Source organism: Ranitomeya imitator, chromosome 2 (genome assembly GCF_032444005.1).
Source record: "Ranitomeya imitator isolate aRanImi1 chromosome 2, aRanImi1.pri, whole genome shotgun sequence".
Classification (NCBI taxonomy): domain Eukaryota; kingdom Metazoa; phylum Chordata; class Amphibia; order Anura; family Dendrobatidae; genus Ranitomeya; species Ranitomeya imitator.
In genome coordinates, this window is record NC_091283.1 from 42547026 (window position 1) to 42569957 (window position 22932).

The window sequence follows — 22932 nt, forward strand, 5'->3', positions numbered from 1 at the left end:
CTCCATATACACATATAGCATACATATCTCCCGACACAGTATCACAAAGTTGGTTGTCTTACTCCAGTTATCTTGGGATATTTCAGACCAAGAGGCCAAATATCTATAGGGACAAAGATCTCTCTATTATTTTTGTTATCATGTGTGATTGTTACACTACCTAAATACTATGTTCTAACCATGGGAAAATTTTGTCGACATAGTAGGCTCTATGGAGTGCAGTGGCATGGAGAACCCACCTCCTCTCAAATTATAGTGTGGTTCGAGATTACTGTGTATACTGGTGGCACCTTTTCATTTTTTTGGTGGGCCCCATGTAGTAAAAATTTCGAGAGAGGAAGAAGCTTGATAATTTATGAAGAAGGCATTGTTTTAACCAGCTTCAAATATTTTTTATCGGGGGCTGCTGTCGAGCCCCCAATTTGCATATTTCCTAGAGGAGCATTGCAGCTTTAAGTCTCCTCACCTCGACATGCTTATCATGTCACTCTCCACAAGGAGAAACGATACTTCTTGGATCCCGGTCAGACGCCTCTCAATCAGCCAAACCAGATCTCCACTTTGCACTGACGAGGGACAGTACCCAGAAACACAGTGTCTGCAAATTGAGATTCTGGTTTGGCTATTATCCTAAGTCATGTGACAAGGCTCGTTAAAGGGTCAACATTGACTGTTAGGATTGCTACTTCCAATAGGTGGCACTAGAGTTCTAGTCCTCTTCCTCTCTGAAGAGACAATTTGCATATTTCCCAGAGGAGCATTGCGGCTTTAAGTCTCCTCACCTCGACATGCTTATCATGTCACTCTCCACAAGGAGAAACAATACTTCTTGGACACCAACATCACAAATGATCTTGTTCCTGGACATCAGATGGATCAACTAACTCAGCTTCCACAAAAAGTAGAACCCATAGTAAAGAAGTTTTTGTTTTACCTTTGGTCTAAGCTCAAGACAACATTTTTAAAAAATTGATCCAGAGCATATATAGTGCAATGTATAGGGGTGCATTCACACGGTGACCATTTAATGAACAGAACCTAAGATAATAGGAAAATGAGGAAGTAAAGAAATAGCAATGGCTAATGTAAATAACACAAGGTACTAAGATAATGTTTGGATAAAAAAAAGTAAAGCCATCCCACCACAACAAGGTGTACCCAATCGTGATGGTACCTAACCCTTGTAGTTCACTTCACTATGTGTCAGCAGATGTCAAAATAGATAAGGGTAGAGCAGGATCTGGGTTCTGACTCTTCAGGAACCTGCCCATGGAAAGCTACATTAACAAAATGAACAGCCCCAAAAAAAAGGGGATCCACGTCCTTTGTTTGCACAAAGTAAAAAACAACTAAACCAAAGCCAAAAAACTTTGGGCTGCTCATTTTGTTTATGTATCTTTCCACCTGAACAGTAGGGACCCAAATCCTACACTGCCCTTATCTATTTCTACATCTGCTGATGCACAGTGAGGTGACGAGTTAGGTACCGCCTCGGTAGGATGCACCTTGTCGTGGTGGGATGGGATAGCTTTTAAGTGTTTTTGTCCAAAAAAATGTTAACCAAGTTTCCTATGTTATTTACATGTTCTATTACTATTTATTTACTTAGTGTGGGGCATTAGCTCATGTTTGTAAGAGGTCGTTCACATTACGTTTCGACCCTTTTCTTTGGGTGCTGTGTAACCTCCGATAGAGTCATAGAATGCAATTGGAGAAACATAATTCAAATGGACTCCGTCTGTGCTTTTTCTGGCTGACAACGTTCTTGTATCCATCTGAAAAGATGAATACAGCTGAAAAAAAACACAAACTGAGCCAATTTGAACTCTATTTACCGCTTTGCATTCTACGTGTGTCTCTTTCGGAGGTTCTGATTCTATCCTATTTTTTTTGGGAGGGGGTATAGATGGAAACACCCAAAAAAACAGGCCAAACCCTAATGTGACTGACACTTAAACATATATATCGAACTTACGTCGACTGAATACAACAAATTCTGCGGCATTGCCCAACGACGGTCAACCGCAATTTATTGATGTATCGATAATTACCGCACACTTGGAACTGGTATGATGCAAAAAATTTTAACAAGTTTATTGGTTCTATCTGCACTTTTTTCTTTTGTGGCAATCTGATTTGTGAACACAATAAACTTGTAAAATATTTTTGCATCATACCAGTTCCAAGTGTGCGATAATTTTCGATACATGACTGTTTTGGACCACATGGTCTGTTTTACCAGCACCTATTTGTCTTTGACCTGAGTGCACACCATTATCCCCCTTATAACCGCAATTCATTGGGCAGACTTTAAAGGGGGAAAAGGATGGGTCCTGTCCAACATCAATATGTTGATCCCTTGATAATGGATATGAGGTGCCTGTAGTCACTCATTCCTTACTCCCATATTGAGAACATTCAATCCAGCAGCCACGTGAATGTGAGCAGGTCGGAAAATAGTATTTGGCCAGTTCCAAATATAAAGTCATTGGCCATGGGCTCTTATTTGATCAGTGGGTTGTTAGGTAACACACCGCTGCAGGACCACCAGGACATGCTGCATCGTGCCCTTGGCAAGAACATAACTCATGTCTAAGGCAAAGATTAAATCTAACATCCAAAATAAGAGGGGCATTTCATGATTTTCATCAACACTAAGAAAATTGACATTTCCAAGGACAAATCTTTGAAGCCTGAATCTGTCCCCGGGGACTATGGGCCCAGAAGGAATAGGTTGGCATCATAAAATCATAAATTTTCAATATGAATTATGGTCCTGCTCAAACGTGACTTTGACATCTCATTTTGACATGTTCCAGACTCCAGGTCATAAGAAAGGACACGATGAATATTCTGTCAATCTTATATATAAAATAATATCTTAACTTTTGTCACCCAGGTCCTCCATTTATTGAATAATAGAATTATTTCTTACCACAACCAGACTTTTGTGGGATACTGGAATAGTTCTATAGTTCTAAGTGCAGCCATAATCATCACTTTTGAATTACTTTGCTAAAAAAATAATAATAAGTTTTACCAGTCGTAAGTCACAACCAAAAGGACTGATTGTCATTAAAAAAAAAAACACCATGACTAGATAAGAAATCATCTTCAGATACTTGATAACTCTTGTCTCTTTACAGCACCTTGCTTTACTTTGGCATTCACCTCTCCAAAATTTTTGGCAGTCCTCTTTCTGCCAATGCTTAAAGTGGTTGTTCCATTTCAGAATTTTTTTTTCTATTGAGTTCTCTTAATAGTTAGAAAAAAGTTCTTTATTTAACTGGCCTGGGTCCAGTTCTGTCACAGCAAAGGTGCTGCGTTCAATTGTCTGCAGCGCTGTTGATGTGACGTCAGCACTGCAGACAACAACAGGTACTGAGAGCAACCAAGAAGATCCAGCATTGGACCTGGGCAGGGTACATTAAGCAAAATTAGTTGTTTTTTTTTTTACCAAGGGATCTCAACTGAAAAGCGTTTCTGAAACCCCATTAATCATTATAAACTTTTCTAATGAGTACATATCACCTCCAGATAAATTTCGTAAAATAAAAGGAACACAAATTCTAAAACTTTTAAATATGATTTGAAAAATTAAAAAATGCCCTCTGCATTTTGGTGATAAAAACTCTGGACTTTTAAAGAGAGAACGAAGACTGGAGTTAGGCTTTCCAATATTTGAACAACTTTGTGAAACTTTTGAGCTCGTAGATCCCACCATGAAGGAAGAAGCCATGTGTAGCAGCTAGTAAACACAAAAAGGAGAAATATTATTATGTCTTATTTCAAGTTGTAAAATATTATATAAGAACTGTAATGTACGATGGATTCCTGTGTATATGGTGCATCAGAACATGAAGGCTAGAAGAAGCAAACAGCATAATGAAGGGGTAGCAATAATAAAAAATAATTTTCATGTCCAACTAGTAAACACATGAAGAGAACTATTATTATATCTCATTTCAAGCTGTAAGATATTATATAAGAACTGTAATGTACGATGGATTCCTGTGTACATAGGGCATTGGGCGGAGAAGGCTAGAAGAAGCAGCAACAGAGGTAAAACCTGACACAGGCTTTTCTTTGTAAAGACCACAAAAAAAGAACAAGACAAAACTGTATATTCAGGGTGAGTGGGGCAGCCAAAATAAAAAAGGATCAAAAAATAATATTCACATTGGAAAAAAATTATTATGTCCTCTTTCATGCTGTAATTATATAACAACAGTAATGTACGATGGATTCCTGTGCATATGGAGTATCAGAAGTACAAGGCTAGAAGAAGGAGCAACAGAGGTAAAACCTGCCAAGGACTTCTTTCCTTTAGGTCTGCCTTTGTAAAGATTATAGAAATCAGCACTAGATAAAAAGGCACATACCTCTGGAACTGTATGGTGGATTTAAAAAAAAAAAAGGCAAAAAATGCTTAACCGGGGGGGGGGGGGGGGGGGCAGCGAGTATAAAAAAAGGATTAAAAATTGGTAAGTTTAACCTGGTTCTTTTCAAGGATAAAGAACTCACAAATGATCTTACCACCGATCAAAGCCGCCGGTGTTTCTCGCACTATCATGCGGATGACAGCGTGGGGAACACCAAGTGTTTGTGGTGCCGAACAGTAACATGAACTTCTTCATGAAGTCCATGTTCGGTGTCCGTGCCTGAACAGTAGGTGTTCAGTACGGACCCCGAACTTTGCTTTTTGGCTTTGCCCATCTTTACTCACAATCTCTCACACTACTCTCCAGTTTAGCCTATGTCAAATCTGTGTACAATTGATGGGCTCACATCATCCATTGAAATGCTCCTGCACTGAATTTCTAAATGTTGGTTTCGCCTGGCAGCCGTAGTGCAACTTATATACACCAAACTCTTTTATCATCTGGTTTCCCGGCTGGATGTGAAATTCCATTGATGCCTTTCAAGTTTAAAACAAGATTGGCGCCATTGTTGTAAGCACAGGAATCTACCGGCCGCCGCGTGCATCCTCAGACTACCTCCCATACTGTTCTGCTTTTACTTACAGTATCTCTTTCGCAAAGGCTATTGTACAAAGCGTCATATTTGTCTGTCGCTAGACAAAGCTTTGCTCATACAATTTCACACAACCTACTTATGGGTCTGCAGAAATCCACCGTTCTGACCTCCTCTGAAGAGATTTTTATTACAAAACATTTGGGTGGTTTACAAAAGTATATATAAAAAACTAGAAAACATTTTCAGGTCTGGTGGGAAATAGAAATGGAGTCGAGACCATCATTGTCCAAGGTGGTTTGAAGAAGATACGGTTTGGTTTGGGTGGTGGTTGGGGTTGGGGAGGGGGGTGATCACGTTTGTGAGAATAATATGGAAAGGGGGATCAGAAACTTTATCCAGCTCATTTCCATGGCAACAAGTCTGTAACAGCAATCCGACTGCAGATGAGAGGGTCAGGAAACCGCAGCGTTATAACCTCTGTCGATGAATCAGCTTTTAACCATCTGATCGCTTCGTAGACTTCCGGTATTCCAGATTTAGTCATCTCTTCTTCCTTACAAGACAAACAAACACTAAATAAATCATCACGGCAATAAATAATGCACCAAATGCTCATCCGGAGAGGAGGGAAACCCACCCATTGGTACTTTGTACTTTGGTCTAGAGATCAAATGCTCTTGGCTTCTTCGAGTAGTCATTTTTGAGAAGATTCTGAAATTGTTTTCTCTAGTAGACACAATACACATCACACTTTCCTCCTGGGGAAGTCATGTAAGGCACTCGTGAATTAGTAAGTAGATGGTATTTAGATTCAAGGGATTGTCTCACAATCTCAAGACTACAACACCTGTCTGGAACGCCCAATGGACATGTCTACCCTGCTCATACAATGACTATCTGCTCTAGTAGACCAGAAAGCAGACCAATATTGCATGGACAGCCATTCATGTAATGTTACATGACATGGAATTGAAGAAGCGAGACTGTTGGCTACATTTGTGAGACAACCCAGAATTCTCTGCATTGGTAAAACCAATGCAAAAGCTGTCAGTCATGGATATTGTATATGAGGACAACAGGATTCACAGGCTTTCTATGAGTGGATGAAGGAAGCAGGAGAAAGAAATAAACAAACGGAGAAAAAAATGAAGGAAAGAAAGAGAGAAAGAAAGAAAAAGAAAAAGAAAGGAAGAAAAACAGAAGGAAAGAAGTAGAAATGAATTATTATGAATACATTCCTAAATGCCTTACATAATTTAGCTCAGCACCCCTGTTATCTTTAGCATTAGATGAGATAGACAGAGTGGACAGCAGTGTGAGCAGCCTCTTCATACCCCAGCACCTCTGGTATCTCCAGTATTAGATCAGACAGACATAGTGGACAGCAGTGTGAGCAGCCTCCTCTGACATTAGCACCCCTGGTATCTCCAGTATTAGATCAGATACACGGGGTGGAAAGCAGTGTGAGCAGCCTCTTCTTACCTCAGCACTCCTGGTATCTCCAGTTTTAGATCAGATAGGATGGACAGCAGTAGCAGCAGCCTCTTCTTACCTCAGCACCCAGGGTATCTCCAGTATTACATCATGCGGACATGATGTATAGCAGTGTGAACAGCCTCTTCTTACCTCAGCACCCCTGGCATTTCCAGTATTAGATCATATAGACAAGGCGGACAGCAGTGTGAGCAGCTTCCTCTTACATCAACACCCCGAGTATCTCCAGTGTCAGATCAGATAGACAGGGTGGACAGCTGTGTGAGCAGCCTCCTCTGACATCAGTACCCCTTGTATCTCCAGTATTTGATCAGATATACAGGGTGGACAGCAGTGTGAGCATTCTCTTCTTACCTCAGCACTCCTGGTATCTCCAGTATTAGATTAGATACACGGAGTGTACAGCGGTGTGAGCAGACTCTTCTTACCTCCGCACTCCGGGTATCTCCAGTATTAGATCAGATAGGGTGGACAGCAGTAGCAGCAGCCTCTTCTTACCTCAGCACCCCTGGTATCTCCAGCATTAGATCATACAGACATGATGTACAGCAGTGTGAACAGTCTCTTCTTACCTCAGCACCCTTGGTATTTCCATATAGACAAAGTGAACAGCAGTGTGAGCAGGCTCTTCTGACATCAGCACCTTGAGAATCTCCAGTATTAGTTCAGATAGGCAGAGTGGACAGCTGTGTGAGCAGTTTCTTCTCACATCAGCACCCTTGATATCTCCAGTATTAGATCAGACAGATATGGTGTAAAACAGTGTGAAAAGCAGTGTGAGCAGCCTCCTCTGACATCAGCACCCCTGGTATCTCCAGTATTAGATCAGATATGCAGGTTGGACAGCAGTTTGAGCAGCCTCTTCTTACCTCAGCACTCCTGGTATCTCCAGTATTAGATCGGATAGGGTGGGCAGCAGTAGCAGCAACCTCTTCTTACCTCAGCACCCTGGTATCTCCAGCATTAGATCATACAGACATGATGTACAGCAGTGTGAGCAGCCTCTTCTTACCTCAGCACTCTTGATATTTCCAGTGTTAGATCATATAGACAAGTTGGACAGCAGTGTGCGCAGGCTCTTCTTACATCAGCACCCTGAGTATCTCTAGTATTAAATCAGATAGAGTAGACTGCAGTGTGAGCAGCCTCTTCTTACCTCAGCACCCAGGGTATCTCCAGTATTCAATCATAAATACATGCTGGATAGCAGTGTGAGCAACCTCATCTTACCTTTTCTTCCCTTCTATCTCCAGTATTACATCAGATTATATACTGGGAGAATATAAAAGGAAGAAGAATAGCTTTCTACTTACATGCTCACAGGCACGTGTCCTATTAATAGTCTAGAACACTTCAATTTACAATAAATAACTATAATTATTACTTTATAGACAGAATGAGAGTGATTTACTAATTAAAGGTATTTGGGAATTTATTCATAATGGAATTTTATTTATATTTATCTATTCCCAGAGAACCCCTTTAAGAAAAAGAGTCCTTATGTTACCTGAGGAATTACATCACTTGATTAGCGTCAACTATGTTGAGAGATGTCACAAATTGGACATCGAAATTACTGAGGTACCAATCTTGTGGACCTCCACCATTTCAACCGTTGACCATTTCAGGTCCTGTAAATATACTCCGAAGATACTAATTTGTGTTGATGATGATTTTATAAATACTTTGACATCAAAATCATAGTCCTGCAATGTTAAAATAGTTTATTGAGGCATCAGAAGCCGGTTCTTCATACCTTCCACCCTCAGATGTTGACATCTGTCCACTCACAGGATAGTGTCTTCTCCACAGAATTTTTAGAACCTGCCATGGTCATAAAATTCCAAATTAACGTTTTTTCAGCCTAAAGTCCCCACTAAGTGGAGCTACATACATACCACTAACAATAAGTTAAATGCGAGATATAAATGCAGACAGTGCTCCAAAGTGGTGGCAAGTCAGCCCTTAGACCAGGTATTAAGGGAACCCAAACCACCCTAAAGTGGCTAAGAGATTTTTTTAGTTTTTTAGAGCGTAACAAGTTCAAAAATACCCGGAAACTCACTAAAAAAACTGCTTTTTAATTGTAAAACTAGGGTTGAGCGACCCTTACCTTTATAGGATCGGGTCGGATTTCACGAAACCCGACTTTTTCAAAAGTCGGGTCGAGTGAAATCGGCCGATCCTATAAAAAAGTCGGGGTCGGGGTCGGCCAAAGCCCGAAACCCAATGCAACGCATTGGGTTTCCATGGTTCCCAGGGTCTGAAGGAGCGGAAACTCTCCTTCAGGCCCTGCGATCCATATTAAAGTGTAAAATAAAGAATTAAAATAAAAAATATCGCAATACTTACCCTCTGACGCGCCCTGGTAGTAACCGGCAGCCTTCCTCCTTCGAATCCGCGCTTCAAGGACCTTGCCGTGACGTCGCGGTGACGTCGCGGCTTGTGATTGGCCGCGCGGCCACCCATGTGACCGCTCGCGCGACCAATCACAAGCCGCGACGTCACCGCGACGTCACCGAAGGTCCTGGAAGGGCTGATTCTTAGGAAGGAAGGCTGTCAGAAAGAAGCAGGGCGCGTCCGAGGGTGAGTATATTCCTATTAGGTATATACTCACCCTCGGACGCGCCCTGCTTCTTTCCGACAGCCTTCCTTCCTAAGAATCAGCCCTTCCAGGACCTTCGGTGACGTCGCGGCTTGTGATTGGTCGCGCGAGCGGTCACATGGGCGGCCGCGCGGCCAATCACAAGCCGCGACGTCACCGCGACGTCACGGCAAGGTCCTTGAAGCGCGGATTCGAAGGAGGAAGGCTGCCGGTTACTACCAGGGCGCGTCAGAGGGTAAGTATTGCGATATTTTTTATTTTAATTCTTTATTTTACACTTTAATCTGAATTCCGATACCAATTCCCGATATCTTAAACATATCGGGAATCGGTATCGGAATTCCGATTCCAGATTCAAAAGATCGCCGACTTCATGGCCGACCCCACACTGGGGTCGGGTCGGGTTTCATGAAACCCGACCTTGCCAAAAGTCGGCGACTTTTGAAAAATTTCGACCCGTTTCGCTCAACCCTATGTAAAACCACTAAAACAGACCACCTCATGGAAAAATTTGATGTATAGCTATATAAACAGAGTCTTTTTGCTGAGTTTTCGGAGCAAAAACTGAACAGAACCTCAAAGTTCTTGAAGAGTTTTGTGATTTGGAAAAAGATTTGGAGAGCTTCTGCTCAGTTATTGCTCGGTTTCTCTCCCAAAAACTCCTCGAAAAACTATGTGTGCCAGTAGTATATAAGGACTCTTTCACATGTCAGTCATTTTTTTATGCAAAAAAAGTCTGCATTTCACTAGTGTTTTTGATCAGACTGTCATCATAGTATGGTCAGAGTTTTATCAGTTTTTCTCGGATGAGAAAAAAAATTATGATGATTTCTCAAGCTTCTTAAACAATCCGTGAAAAACTGGACAGCACACAGATGACATCTGAGTGATATCCGATTTTTTCACGGACCCATAGACTGGAATTGGTCAGTTTGATACCATACTCAAATCAATATCGGTCAAGTCTCCGTGATTTGTGCAGACCACTCAGTCTGAGAAAAGAATCGGACATGTGAACTAACCCATAAAGTAAGAATGCTATCTGTGAAAACGTGGATGGCACTCATATGAGAAGAAATTATGCCTGAATGAAGCCCAACATGCAGAAAGTTCTCAGCGTTTACTAAGGGGCATGCTACCATGGGCACCAAGGAATTTGGAAGAAAAAATCATTTTTTTTGCCCTTGACTCTCTATATGGTTCATAGCTCACCTTGTTTGGACACAGAACTTTTTGATTCACATGCATCTTCTGTGGTTTTTGTGCTTTGTGATATCTCATCTTCAGTAGTAAAGTCTGAATTCAGTGGCAGTTCCTCTGGCGCTCCTGTCATCTTGACACAGGATTGGGTACAGGACATCCCTTGTTGTCCATTTGTCTGCGAATAGACATTATTGACTCTCGCTTTCCCTCCTTCTTCCTGACCGCTATATACTTTATATCGGATCATTAAGATAATGATAAAAACCAGCACAGAAGCCACAATGATTCCACCGATGATGATGATCATGGTGCCTCCAAGAAACTGGGTGTGAAGTGGCTGACACTGTCCATTATCTTCTTTCGTGTTGAACTGGGCACATCCTACGACCCGCGTGGCAGTGAGTGAAGTCATTCCATCATCGTAGACAGCCAGGACACAGAGATCATACTCCCGACCAGGAGCCAAATCATTGATCAAGAAGCTTCGATTGTTTGGAGGTATCATCCTATGTTAAAAGAAAAAAAAGTAATTGTGAAAATACAAAAAAAAAGAGGTCAATGGCTGCCTTCGATAAAATTTAGTAATATTTAGCATTGATTTGGGGTCTATGGGCCCATTTCCACCAGAGAAGAAGACCTACAAATATTAACGCATGCTGCTTTCTTTTCCCAATATTTTATTGTCTTGTTGCTTTATTTGCTGACTACACAGAAGTCTTTGTACAACTTTTGTGGGTTCTTAATTATTTATAGTCCTACTTATTATTTTATTAACCTGGATTTATTTGTCGGCTTGGTTACTTCTTCTCCTTGAGGAGGTTCCTTGATTTACTGGCATTTTTGTTGTCTTCGTGTGATTTATGCAATGTTCTTTCCCATCTTCACTGTGATTATGGATTTCACGTTTCGGTTATGCTGAGTTTTATGTGTTTTATGCTGTTTGTGTAAGACTGTTTGTCGTTAATATTAACCAATTTTTCAAAATTGCCTTGTTTGGTGGGATGAGAAAGAAAAATGTCTGACATTAATGTTGATGTGGAGTGTAGCGCTGACATCCCTGCACGTAGCACCTCTCCCCGGTAGGGATGTCGACTCACTTTCTGCCACGGCCCCCATCCCACTCCTTCTTCCTCGCCTGCTGCTACCCGCACACTGCGCGTTGATCCCCAGGCACTGTGCTTAGGCCCCTTCTTAAAAGGCCCTAGCTCCATCCGAAAGTGTCCCCAGCCAATGACTGAGACTTATTATTTAAGGCACCTGCACCTGCATGGAGGTGCCTGTGCAATGTTGTTAGTCTGTTCCCAAACAAGCTTGTTAGTTCTCACGTCCCTGTTCACTAGTCCAGTGTCTGTTCATCCCTAATCTCCTTTCTGGTACCTGTGAGTCTGTATTACAGCCACATCCGACTGCACCTGCCATTGCAGTCTGCATAATAGCGGGACCCATCTGCACTTGCCAAGCCAGTCTGTATAACAGCCGGCCCTGCCAGCACTTGCCGTGGCAGTCTGTATACCAGCTGCGCCAGTCCTCATGTTCCAGTGCCTGCCTGTATCAGCTGTCCTCTCCATCCAGGCTGTTCCAGCCCCCAGTCTCTTGGGGGACAGATGCTGTGCGTCTGAGGTCTGTCCTGGAGTAGCACCTGGTGTCCATCGGGAGCCAAGCTTAACCCCACCATCACAGGCTTTAGTGAAAGTTCACCTAGTAATGCCCTTCTAAGCTCTCTTTGGACCATGGCACAGTATTTCCCCACTCTTGTTACACAGGGGATGAGTGGTTTACAATTAAGTACTGGGTCCACAGGCTGGAATGGTACCCTTGTAATATAATTTTTTTGTTTCCCCTTTCTGCCTGTGATTGTCCTGTGGTAGGTTTCTACATGTGCTCAATACCTGGTTTTTCCCATGGGCACATGGCCAACAGTCTCTTTGTTGGTAGAAATCTCAGATAAAATCATGAGATAAATGTTCTAAAAAAAAAGGGAGACAACTAAGACACCCACGGATTGCAGGGACATGACTTAAGGTACCGTTACACTAAACGACTTACCAACGATCACGACTAGCGATACGACCTGGCCGTGATCGTTGGTAAGTTGTTGTGTGGTCGCTGGAGAGCTGTCACACAGACAGCTCTCTCCAGCGACCAACGATCAGGGGAAAGACTTCGGCATCGTTGAAACTGTCTTCAACGATGCCGAAGTCCCGCTGCAGCACCCGGGTAACCAGGGTAAACATCGGGTTACTAAGTGCAGGCCCGCGCTTAGTAACCCGATATTTACCCTGGTTACCATTGTAAAAGTAAAAAAAAAAAAAACAGTACATACTCACATTCCGATGTCTGTCACGTCCCTCGCCGTCAGCTTCCCGCACTGACTGTGTCAGCGCCGGCTGGAAAGCAGAGCACAGAGGTGACGTCACCGCTGTGCTCTGCTTTACGGCCGGCACTGACAGTCAGTGCAGGGAAGCTGACGGCGGGGGACGTGACAAACATCGGAATGTGAGTATGTACTGGTTTTTTTTTTTACTTTTACAATGGTAACCAGGGTAAATATCGGGTTACTAAGCGCGGCCCTGCGCTTAGTAACCCGATATTTACCCTGGTTACAAGTGAACACATCGCTGGATCGGCGTCACACACGCCGATCCAGCAATGACAGCGGGTGATCAGCGACCGAAAAAAGGTCCTGATCATTCCCCAGCGACCAACGATCTCCCAGCAGGGGCCTGATCGTTGGTCGCTGTCACACATAACGAGATCGTTAGCGGGATCGTTGCTACGTCACCAAAAAGCGTGACGTTGCAACGATATCGTTAACGAAATCGTTATGTGTGAAGGTACCTTTAACCTTCCCAAACCCTACTGGAAAGATCTCTCATTCCCAACCACTCTATGCTGGCCGATAATTGTTCGGCCGACAATCTAATCATCTCGACAGATGATGTCCAGGGCACAGAAGGATCTGCCATGTCCAATTTCAAACTGCTGATCATTTTGCTGACTAAAAGATAAGCCATTGCCAGAGATGTCTGGCAGCGGCTCCCCCATAAAGAACTGAATGATTGGAGGGTCTTAGGGTGCCGTCTCACAGTGGCACTTTAGGTCGCTACGACGGCACGATCCGTGACGCTCCAGAATCGCACCATTATTGCTCCAGCGTCGTAGACTGCGGTCACACTTCGCAATGCACGACGCTGGAGCGATAATTTCATGACGTGTTTGCGATGTAGAAGCTGTTGGTTACTATGCGCACATCGTATACAATATCGTGCACACCTTTGTTACATGATGCGATCATGCCGCCACAGCGGGACACTTGACGACGAAAGAAAGTTTCAAACGATCTGCTACGACGTACGATTCTCAGCGGGGTCCCTGATCGCAGTAGCGTGTCAGACACAGCAAGATCGTAAGTATATCGCTGGAACGTCACGAATCGTGCCGTCGTAGCGATCAAAATGCCACTGTGTGACGGTACCCTTAGTCTACAACTATTGTAAACTTTATAAAACTCAGGATAGATCTTCTGTAAGCCAACGTGCTCAGGGATAAAACTTTCATCCTCACTGAAGATGGAATAGCGCCACCAACAGTTGGACAACTCTCATAAAATACAACCATGCCATTAAAAAAAAAATACTTTTTCTCTATCCTAAACCTAAGGTGGGTGGGCAAGTGTCTTTCTCACCAGTGACAAAATAAAAGACACAAAGCCAGACTATTTCAGTTTGGTATATTGCAAACCCCTCCAACAAGCTAAAATTGCAAGAAAACCAACCAGTTTCTCAACCTCAAGCTAAACTTCTGACCTCTAACCTAATTTGCTTTGGAGTCCCTATCCTTTTTGCTATTTGCTTCAAAGTCATCTAAGATGTTTCTTCACACATGGATGCCCTATCATCAGATGGAACCTCGGCATCCAAGACCACATATAGGGCTACATGATGTGGAAGGAAGAGCATTGCATAAGTCTTGAGAGGAAGAGCCTTCAAAAAGTCCACAAACATAATCCCGCTGGAAAGTTTTCCATGAAAGATCCCAACCATGGTTGGATGGTTGCTGCTTCCAATCACAAAACGAGAGGGCAGAGCCAGGAGTGGCCACACATTGGTAGGGGATGTCTCTGATGGGACAACCTCTTTAATGCATAGGTCACTCTCTGATGAACCTTGCTATGCAAGTGTTGTTCACACAGAACAGCTTATCAATAAGATCTAATCGATTATTAGTGACTCATCCAATAAGACATAGACTCAACGCTTCAAGTGATTGGATCCAAAGTTGCCTAGAATTTGGGGTTGCCGGACTTTAAGGACCCATTAGCATCCCCTCCCTCTATCATAGAAGAAAAATTACAATTAATATTATTCACTTTTATTTCTATCTTAATTATAATCATCATTTAACTTCCCTTTTCCTCTATATTCCATTTATTATAATCACAGCCATCTTAAATCTCATTAAAAAAAAATTAGGGTTATTTGCTAATCACTGTCAAATACAAGCAAACCCAAGACAATGCGATAATGACATGTAAGGCTCCGAGAAAAAAAAGGATTCTCTTTGTAAATCAAGAGAAATTTGATATAAATAGAAAGCCATTACAAGAGAAAATATCTCATTTCATAGGAAGCTTCAGGATCTGAATCAATTAAGAGTAAATAATCAACGCCATAACTAGAAAAATTTGTACTCCAGGCACAGAGTCTCATAATTAGCCCTCCTCTCCTAATCTGATGTTATATTTTAGGCCATAAAACAGCTACTAAAGAATTAACAGCAATGTATAGACACATTGGATTGCTTTGCAGTTGGTCGTATTTCACTATTTATTTGCTTAATGTTAAAAAGGGATAGAAAACTGGCTACAAAGAGTCTTTCTTTCTGGAGGACCAGTTTGTCAGTGGATTATATGTACAGCCCCCATTGATTTCAACAGTCATCCTGTAATGCTTTATTTTTCCTGCAGGGGTGCTGCAGAGAAATTGAACATGTCTCTAATGTTTCCTTGCTGAGCACTGGGATTCAGGGAGGAGGATACCCTGCAATCAATTAATTTTCATGGATCTCCAGCACAAAAAAATAGATTTTTCAAAGCGGAAACCACCAGTGTACTTGACAGTCTTGATTTTTGCAAATCGTAGCACAAAAGGTCAGGGTTTAGAAAAATCATGGCTCCAAGGGGGCATACTAGGCATCAATCATTTGCCTGTATAGTAATTGACACTTGCTACCAGGTTCTCCTCCTCAGCTCTGGTGTTCTGGCAGCAAGACACCCAGTATTAACTAATTGTAAAGGAACATCTGCAGAGAAAAGGTATCGTAGATGTTTACCCACAATCTCAATTTTGCTGGAACAATGCTGCAAACCGTTGGGGTTTAACAAAACCACACTCAAAAGCCTTGAGGTGTTCCTGGAAATAGGGCTTAAAGGGAACCTGTCAGGGCGGTTTCACTACTAAAAATAGAGGCATGATTGTATAGGTCCTATTACAACATCAAAAATGATACCTGTCTTGTAGTAATCCGATGTTCCGACGCTGAGAAATTAAGCTGTATAGCTACATGCAAATTTGCTTGGAGGTGCTGCACATAGGGGGTGTGTTGATAGCTTCTGCATGCATTGACACACCCCCAAGGCTAATTTGCATATACATTCAAAGCTTGATTTCTCAGCATTGGCACATCGGATTACTACAAGATAGGTGTCATTTTTATTGTTGGATTTGGACCTATCTAGCCATGCCACTAGTTTTATTAGTGAAATTATCTTGACATTTTCCTTGTAAATGTGGCACCATTCAACCAGTGGTTTCCTCAATTCCTTATAAATACCCTGAACAGATAATCAACATCTGAATATAATTATCACATTTCCTGACATCAATAAGCTTGGCCAAAGTTGATTATTATCTATTTTTATCTACTCTCTGTAAATAGACAGACCCTTTAAGAAAGAGCCATGAGTCTTGACTAGCTAATTTGGATTGGTCGTCCATGGCGGTGCGTACCCATACAAAATGCAAAAATAATTATTTTTTGTATAAAATAGTTCTTATTGTGTAAAAGTGGCAAAACATAAAAAAGATATGAATATGGTATCACTGTATTCATACTGACCTGAAGACTAAAGCTTCCTTACCAATTTTGCCACATGCTTAGCGACATAAAAAAACTTCCTGAATTGCTGTTTTTTGTTCATTCTCCCTCTCAAAAATCAGAATAGAAAACGATCAAAATATGTCATGTGACTGAAAATGGTACCAATAAAAACATCAACTTATCCCACAGAAAACAAGCCCTCACATGACTCTGCTGACCAAAATATGGAAAAAGTATAGCTCTCAAAATATAGTGATGAAAGAACAATTTTTTTGCAAAAAAATAGTTTTTTAGTGTGTGACAGCAGCCAAAACCCAATATAAATCTGGTATCGCTGTAATTGCAATGACTAAAGTCGCCTAATCACTTATACTGCATGAAGAATGGCGTAAAAAATAAATAAAATCAATTCTTCATCTGCTGTTGATTTGTTCATTTTGCCTCCCAAAGATCTCAGTAAGGCTCGATGCACATTTATCCTGCGCTCTGCCCTGAGCGCTTGCACTGGGGTTTCCATGTAAATCTCTGAAATATGTGATGCAGACGGAAGATTCCAGGCACATGGAGACACTATGGTGGACACCGTCTGGTCATTTTTAGGCGTGCGTAAAATTGCAATCCACCACAGTTTTCTGCACTTCTGGAAAAAAGAGGATATGGATGAACAGAGCTAACTGAGCTGCCTCATTATAGCGAATGGATCCTTAGAGGGTTTCATCTGAATCATGTCACTCTGAGATTTAGATGGAAACCCCAAAGTAAGTGCTCAGCATAGAGCATCGGATAAATGTAACCCCAAGCATTATGTAAAATGTTCCAAATAAAAGCTTCAACTCAATCCAAAAAAGAAATCAAGTCCCCGCTCAGGTCTGTCATCTGTCAATGGAAATATAGGGGGCATCCACATTACTGGTAGCACAAAGGCTCTGGAAAAGTGAAGTGGCTCCTCGACCCCCAAAATAAATTCACCAAATTCTGGGCTCCCAAATCCAAATGCCCCATCCCCTTCTGATCCCCAAAGTGTGTCAAAACTACATTTAGAGTCCACAGGTTTGGCATATCTGTATTGATGAGAGTCTGCCTAATTTGCGAGTGCATGTCTCCAAAAGAATAAGCTGAGCACTCCAACAAACTGGGCACTAACATGTTCTGGGAACTACAATGTACTGGTCACTACCACGTTCTGGTCACTACAACAACAGTTTGCAGTTTTCACTCAGCAACATCTACTGCTGCTTGTTTCTGGAAACATCCATGGAGTCACTACACCGGTAGATAATTTCCCAAACGGGTATCATTTCCAAAATGAGGTCACTTGAGGGGCAATTCTGCTCTTCTAGCCCTTAGGGGCTCGGTATATAGTGTTTTCAAACTATTCTAGGAAAATCTGCTCTCCAGGAGGAAAATAGCGCTCCATCCCTCCCGAGTCTTGCCACATGGCTAAGTAGTACTGTACAGCGATACATTTGGCATTTCTACATTTAGCAGAAACTGTGGGACAAATGTTGGTGCCATTTTTACTCTTTTACCAGTGTGAAAATTTAAAATCTGGGGCTAAAACAACATTTTGGTGACAAACATGTAATTTTTTTTTCTTCATTGCTCAATGGTATAAAATTCTGTGACCCACCTGTGGTGTCAATATGATCACTGCACCACTAGATGAATTCATTGAGAGGTGTAGTTTGTAGTGTTGAGCGATACCTTCCGATACCCAAAAGTATCGGTATCGGATGGTATTTGCCGATATCCAAAAAATATCGAATATCGCCGATACCGATACCCGATACCAATGCAAGTCAATGGGAGACAAGTATTGGAAGCTATCCTGGATGGTTCCCAGGGTCTGAAGGAGAGGAAACTCTCCTTCAGGCCCTGGGATCCATATTCATGTAAAAAATAAAGAATAAAAATAAAAAAATATGGATATACTCACCCCTCCGACGAACCCTGGCTGTCACCGCTGCAAGTGTCTGCCTCCATTCCTAAGAATGCAGAGACTGAAGGACCTTCGATGACATCACGGTCAGGTGACCGGTCACCTGACCACTCACGTGACCGCGACGTCATCGAAGGTCCTTCACTCACTGCATTCTTAGGAACGGAGGCAGACGCTTGCAGTGGTGACAGCCAGGGTTGGTCGGAGGGGTGAGTATGTCCATGTTTTTTATTTTTATTCTTTATTTTTTACATGAATATGGATCCCAGGGCCTGAAGGAGAGTTTCCTCTCCTCCAGATCCTGGGAACCAAACGCACCGCACACGCCGAAGATGACTGGGAACACTTCCAATTCCGATTTCCGATATCGCAAAAATATCGGAACTCGGTATCAGAATTCCGATACAGCAAATATCGGCCGATACCCGATGTTTGCAGTATCGGAATGCTCAACACTAGTAGTTTGTAAAATGGGAACTCCTATGGGGGTTTCTGCTCTTCTGGCCTCTCAGGGGAACTGCCAATGTTACATGGACCCTCAAACCAGTCCAGCAAAATCTGAACATCAATATGGTGCTTCTTCCCTTCTGAGCTTTGCACTGTGCCTCAGAACTAGTTTTAGACCACATATGGGGTATTGGCGTACTCAGGAGAAATTGCACAAAAAAATTGGGGTCCATTTTCTCCTGTTACCCTTGTGAAAATAAAAAATAGGGCTAAAATTATAAATTTGTGGGCAAAATGTAACTTTTTTTCACGCCTCTACGTTATAAACTTCTGTGAAGCACCTAGGAGTTCAAGGTGCTCACCACATAACCACACATGTAGATACATTCCATGGGTGGTTTAGTTTCCAAAATGGGATCATTTGTGGAGGATTTCTACTGTTTAGGCACATCAGGGGCTCTCATAAAGATACATGATACTCACTGACCATTTCATCAAAGGCCGCATTCCAAAATGTCACTCCTTCCTTTGCGAGCCCTGCCGTGCACCCAAACATTAGTTTTCCCCCACATCTCGGATATCGGCGTACTTGGGAGAAATCACACCACAAATTGAGTGGTGCAATTTCTCCTGTTACACTTATAAAAATGCAAATTGTGGAGGGCTAAAAAAAAAATTTTTGTGAGGAAAATATGATTTTTGATTTTCACAGCTTGACATTATAAACTTCTGTGAAGCACCTGGGGATTCAAGATTCTCACCACACATTTAGATAAGTTCCCTGAGGGGTCTAATTTGCAAAGTGGTGTCATTTGTGGGAGGTTTTTAATGTTCAGGCACATGAGGGTCACTCCAAATGCAACATGGAGTCCGCTAATTATTCCAGCAAATATTGGAGCTCTTTTGTTTCCAAGCCCTGTTGTGCTCCCAAACAGTAGCTTTCCTCCGCATATTGGCTATTGGTGTACTCGGAAAAAAATTGCACAACAAATTGAGTGGTGCCATTTCTTCTGATACCCTTATGAAAATGCAAAACTTGGGCTAAAAAACATTTTTGTGGGAAAATTTTGATTTTTTTTATTTTTCATGGTTCAACGTTATAAACTTCAGTGAAGCACCTGATGATTCAAGGTGCTCACCACACATCTAGGTAAGTTCCATGCAGAAAATGGTGTCACTTGTGTGGGTTTTCCCTGTTTAGGCACATGAGTGGCTCTCCAAAGACGACATGGCATCCGTTAATTATTCCAGCATATTTTGCATTCAAAAAGTCAAATGGCGATCCTTCCAAGCACTGCTGTGCGCCAAAACAGTAGTTTTCCTATGCATATTGAGTATCGGCATACTCAGGAAAATATCCACAAAATTGTGATGCAATTCCTCCTGTTTCACTTATGAAAATGCAAAATTTGGAGCTAAAAACATTTTTGTGGGATTTAATTTTTTAACTTTCACAGCTCAACGTTATAAACTTCTGTGAGGCACATCAGGGACTCTCCAAACGCGACATGACATCCGCTAATTATTCCAGCAAATTTTACTTTCAAAAAGTCAAAGGTGCTGCTTCTCTTACGAGCTTTGCAATGCGCCCAAACAGTGGTTTACCTCCACATTTGGGGTATCAGCATGCTTAGTAGAAATAACACAACACATTTTGGGGTCCATTTTTTCTGTTACCCTAGCAAAAATAAAAAATTGGGTCTAAAGTAAACATTTTTTGTGAAAAAAGTTAAATGTACATTTTTTTCTCATGTTCCATAAATTGCCTGAAACTTCTTGAATGTGATTTTGAGCACCTTGAGTGGTGTAGTTTTTAGAATGGTGCAACTTTTGGGTATTTTCTGTCATATAGGCCCCTTTAATACACTTCATGTGATGTGGTCCCTAAAAAATGGGGGTTTTTACACTTTGTTGGAAAATTGAGAAATTGTTGGTCAACTTTTCACCCTTATAACAAAAAAAATTGTTTATATAAAGTGCTGATGTAAAGTAGACATGTGGGAAATGTTATTTATTAACTATTTTGTGTGATGGAATGCTCTTGTTTAAGGGCAAAAAAAATTAGAAGTTTGAAAATTGCAAAATTTTAAAAATTGTGGCCAAATTTCTCATTTTTTTAAATATATAAACGCCAGTCATATCAAACAAATTTTACCACTATCATGAAGCACAATATGTCACAAAATAACAATCTCAGGATCATTGGGGTTCATTGAAGCATTCTAGAGTTATGATTTTATAAAGTGACAATGGTCAGAAAAGTAAAATTTGGCTTGGTCATTAAGGTGCAAACCACCTTGGGGGTTAAAGTGGTTAAACAGCTCTGTCAAAAAAAAAAAAGCTGCGCAGTGATTGGCTGTTATGGGAAACAGCTATAACCACTCTTTTAAATCTGCCCCGTAGTGATTGTATCAGTCATTTATCATGGCCTTCCCGCTCCATTATGTTAAATTTCACGTCTATTCTGCCATTTTGCCCAAGCTGTAAAATTCATGCATCTTCCCGCTTTATTGATAAATGTCTCTCGGCGTGATTTTACACCTCATTAATTCATATGTTGTTCATTTGATTCCATTTCTGCCGAGCGACTGAAAAAGTCAAATTTCTATGATCGAAAACTGAAAAAAACTGACCTTTAGGAAAATAATGTCTGAAACTTTCAGGACGATTGTATTTCAAGTTGCTGTATGCATTAAGAGCCTATTAATAAATGAATCTGTTTATAAAGGCCAAGATGGCGTGAGCGGTTTCTTTTTCAAAGAAGAGGATTATAGGTGAATAATTCCATATCATACATATTAAGGAGCCAGCCGTTATAATTTATTACAGTAATTAACTCCCTGCCTCCGCGAGTAATGAAAACGCAGGATCCCATCGTTCAGTGACCTTCAGTTCCTAAGTCTCTTGCCTTGCCAATAACGCACTTTATTCAGGACTCGCGCCTGTTTGTTAGGCAATCCCTGCATAGTTTGTGGCTGTCGAACATAGACATGCAGCCATGGGGACTCGAACATATTATTCGAGCACGCCGAAGACACTCGGTTAGCACCCGAGCATGCTGAGATTATTATTATTATTATTTATATAGCACCATTGATTCCATGGTGCTGTACATGAGAAGGGGTTACAAACAAATTATAGATATCACTTACAGTACAGTAAGCAAACTAACAATTACAGACAGACAATTACAGGCGAGGACAATGCCCTTGCGGGCTTACATTCTACAGGATGGTAGGGAAGGAGACAGTAGGTCGAGGGTTGTAGGAGCTTCGTTGTTGGTGAGGCGGTAACTCCGGTAGTGGTGAGGAGGCAGCAGGGTCAGTGCAGGCTGTAAGCATTCCTGAAGAGGTGGGTTTTCAGGTTCCGTCTGAAGGATCCGAATGTGGTTGATAGTCGGACGTGTTGGGGCAAAGAATTCCAGAGGATGGGGGATATTCGGGAGAAGTCTTGGGGGCGGTTGGGTGAGGAGCAAATAAGTGTGGAGGAGAGAAAGAGGTCTTGGGAGGACCGGAGATTACGTGAGGGAAGATATCGGGAGATTAGTTCAGAGATATATGGAGGAGACAGGTTATGGATGGCTTTGTAGGTCAGTGTTAGTAATTTGAACTGGATACGCTGAGGGAATGGGAGCCAGTGAAGAGATTTGCAGAGCGGGGAAGTGGAGGAGTAGCGAGGAGAGAGATGAATTAGTCGGGCAGCAGAGTTAAGGATGGACTGGAGAGGTGCAAGGGTGTTAGCAGGGAGGCCACAGAAAAGGATGTTGCGGTAGTCGAGGCGGGAGATGATGAGGACATGCCACAAGCATTTTAGTAAATTGACGGTTGAGGAAAGGACGGATTCTGGAGATATTTTTAGGCTGGAGGCGACAGGAGGTGGAAAGAGCTTGGATGTGCAGTTTGAAGGACAGGGCAGAGTCAATGGTTACTCCGAGGCAGTGGACTTCCGGTACAGGGGAAAGTGTGATGTCACAAATTGCGATAGATAGGTCAGGTAAGGAATATCTAAGAGATGGAGGAAAGATGATGAGTTCAGATTTGTCCACATTGAGTTTGAGGAAGCGAGAGGAGAAGAAGGAGGATATGGCTGATAGACACTCCGGGATTCTGGACAGCAGAGAGGCGATGTCTGGGACAGAGAGGTAGATCTGAGTGTCATCAGCATAAAG

The 22932-nt window shown here is 42.0% G+C and overlaps 1 protein-coding gene across 1 annotated transcript in view; it reads right to left on the reverse strand.

Moving 5' to 3' along the window:
* Positions 1 to 5117: 5117 nt before the first annotated feature.
* Positions 5118 to 22932, reverse strand: part of LOC138661681 (leucine-rich repeat and fibronectin type III domain-containing protein 1-like protein) — a 59679-nt gene continuing 41864 nt past the window's right edge. The window contains exons 3-5 of the mRNA XM_069746528.1: positions 10289 to 10785; positions 8228 to 8295; positions 5118 to 5530 (exon numbers count right to left, since the gene is read on the reverse strand). Of these exons, the coding sequence (XP_069602629.1) occupies positions 8237 to 8295; positions 10289 to 10785 (556 nt within the window). The 3' untranslated portion in view covers positions 5118 to 5530; positions 8228 to 8236. The remainder of the gene's footprint in view (positions 5531 to 8227; positions 8296 to 10288; positions 10786 to 22932) is intronic.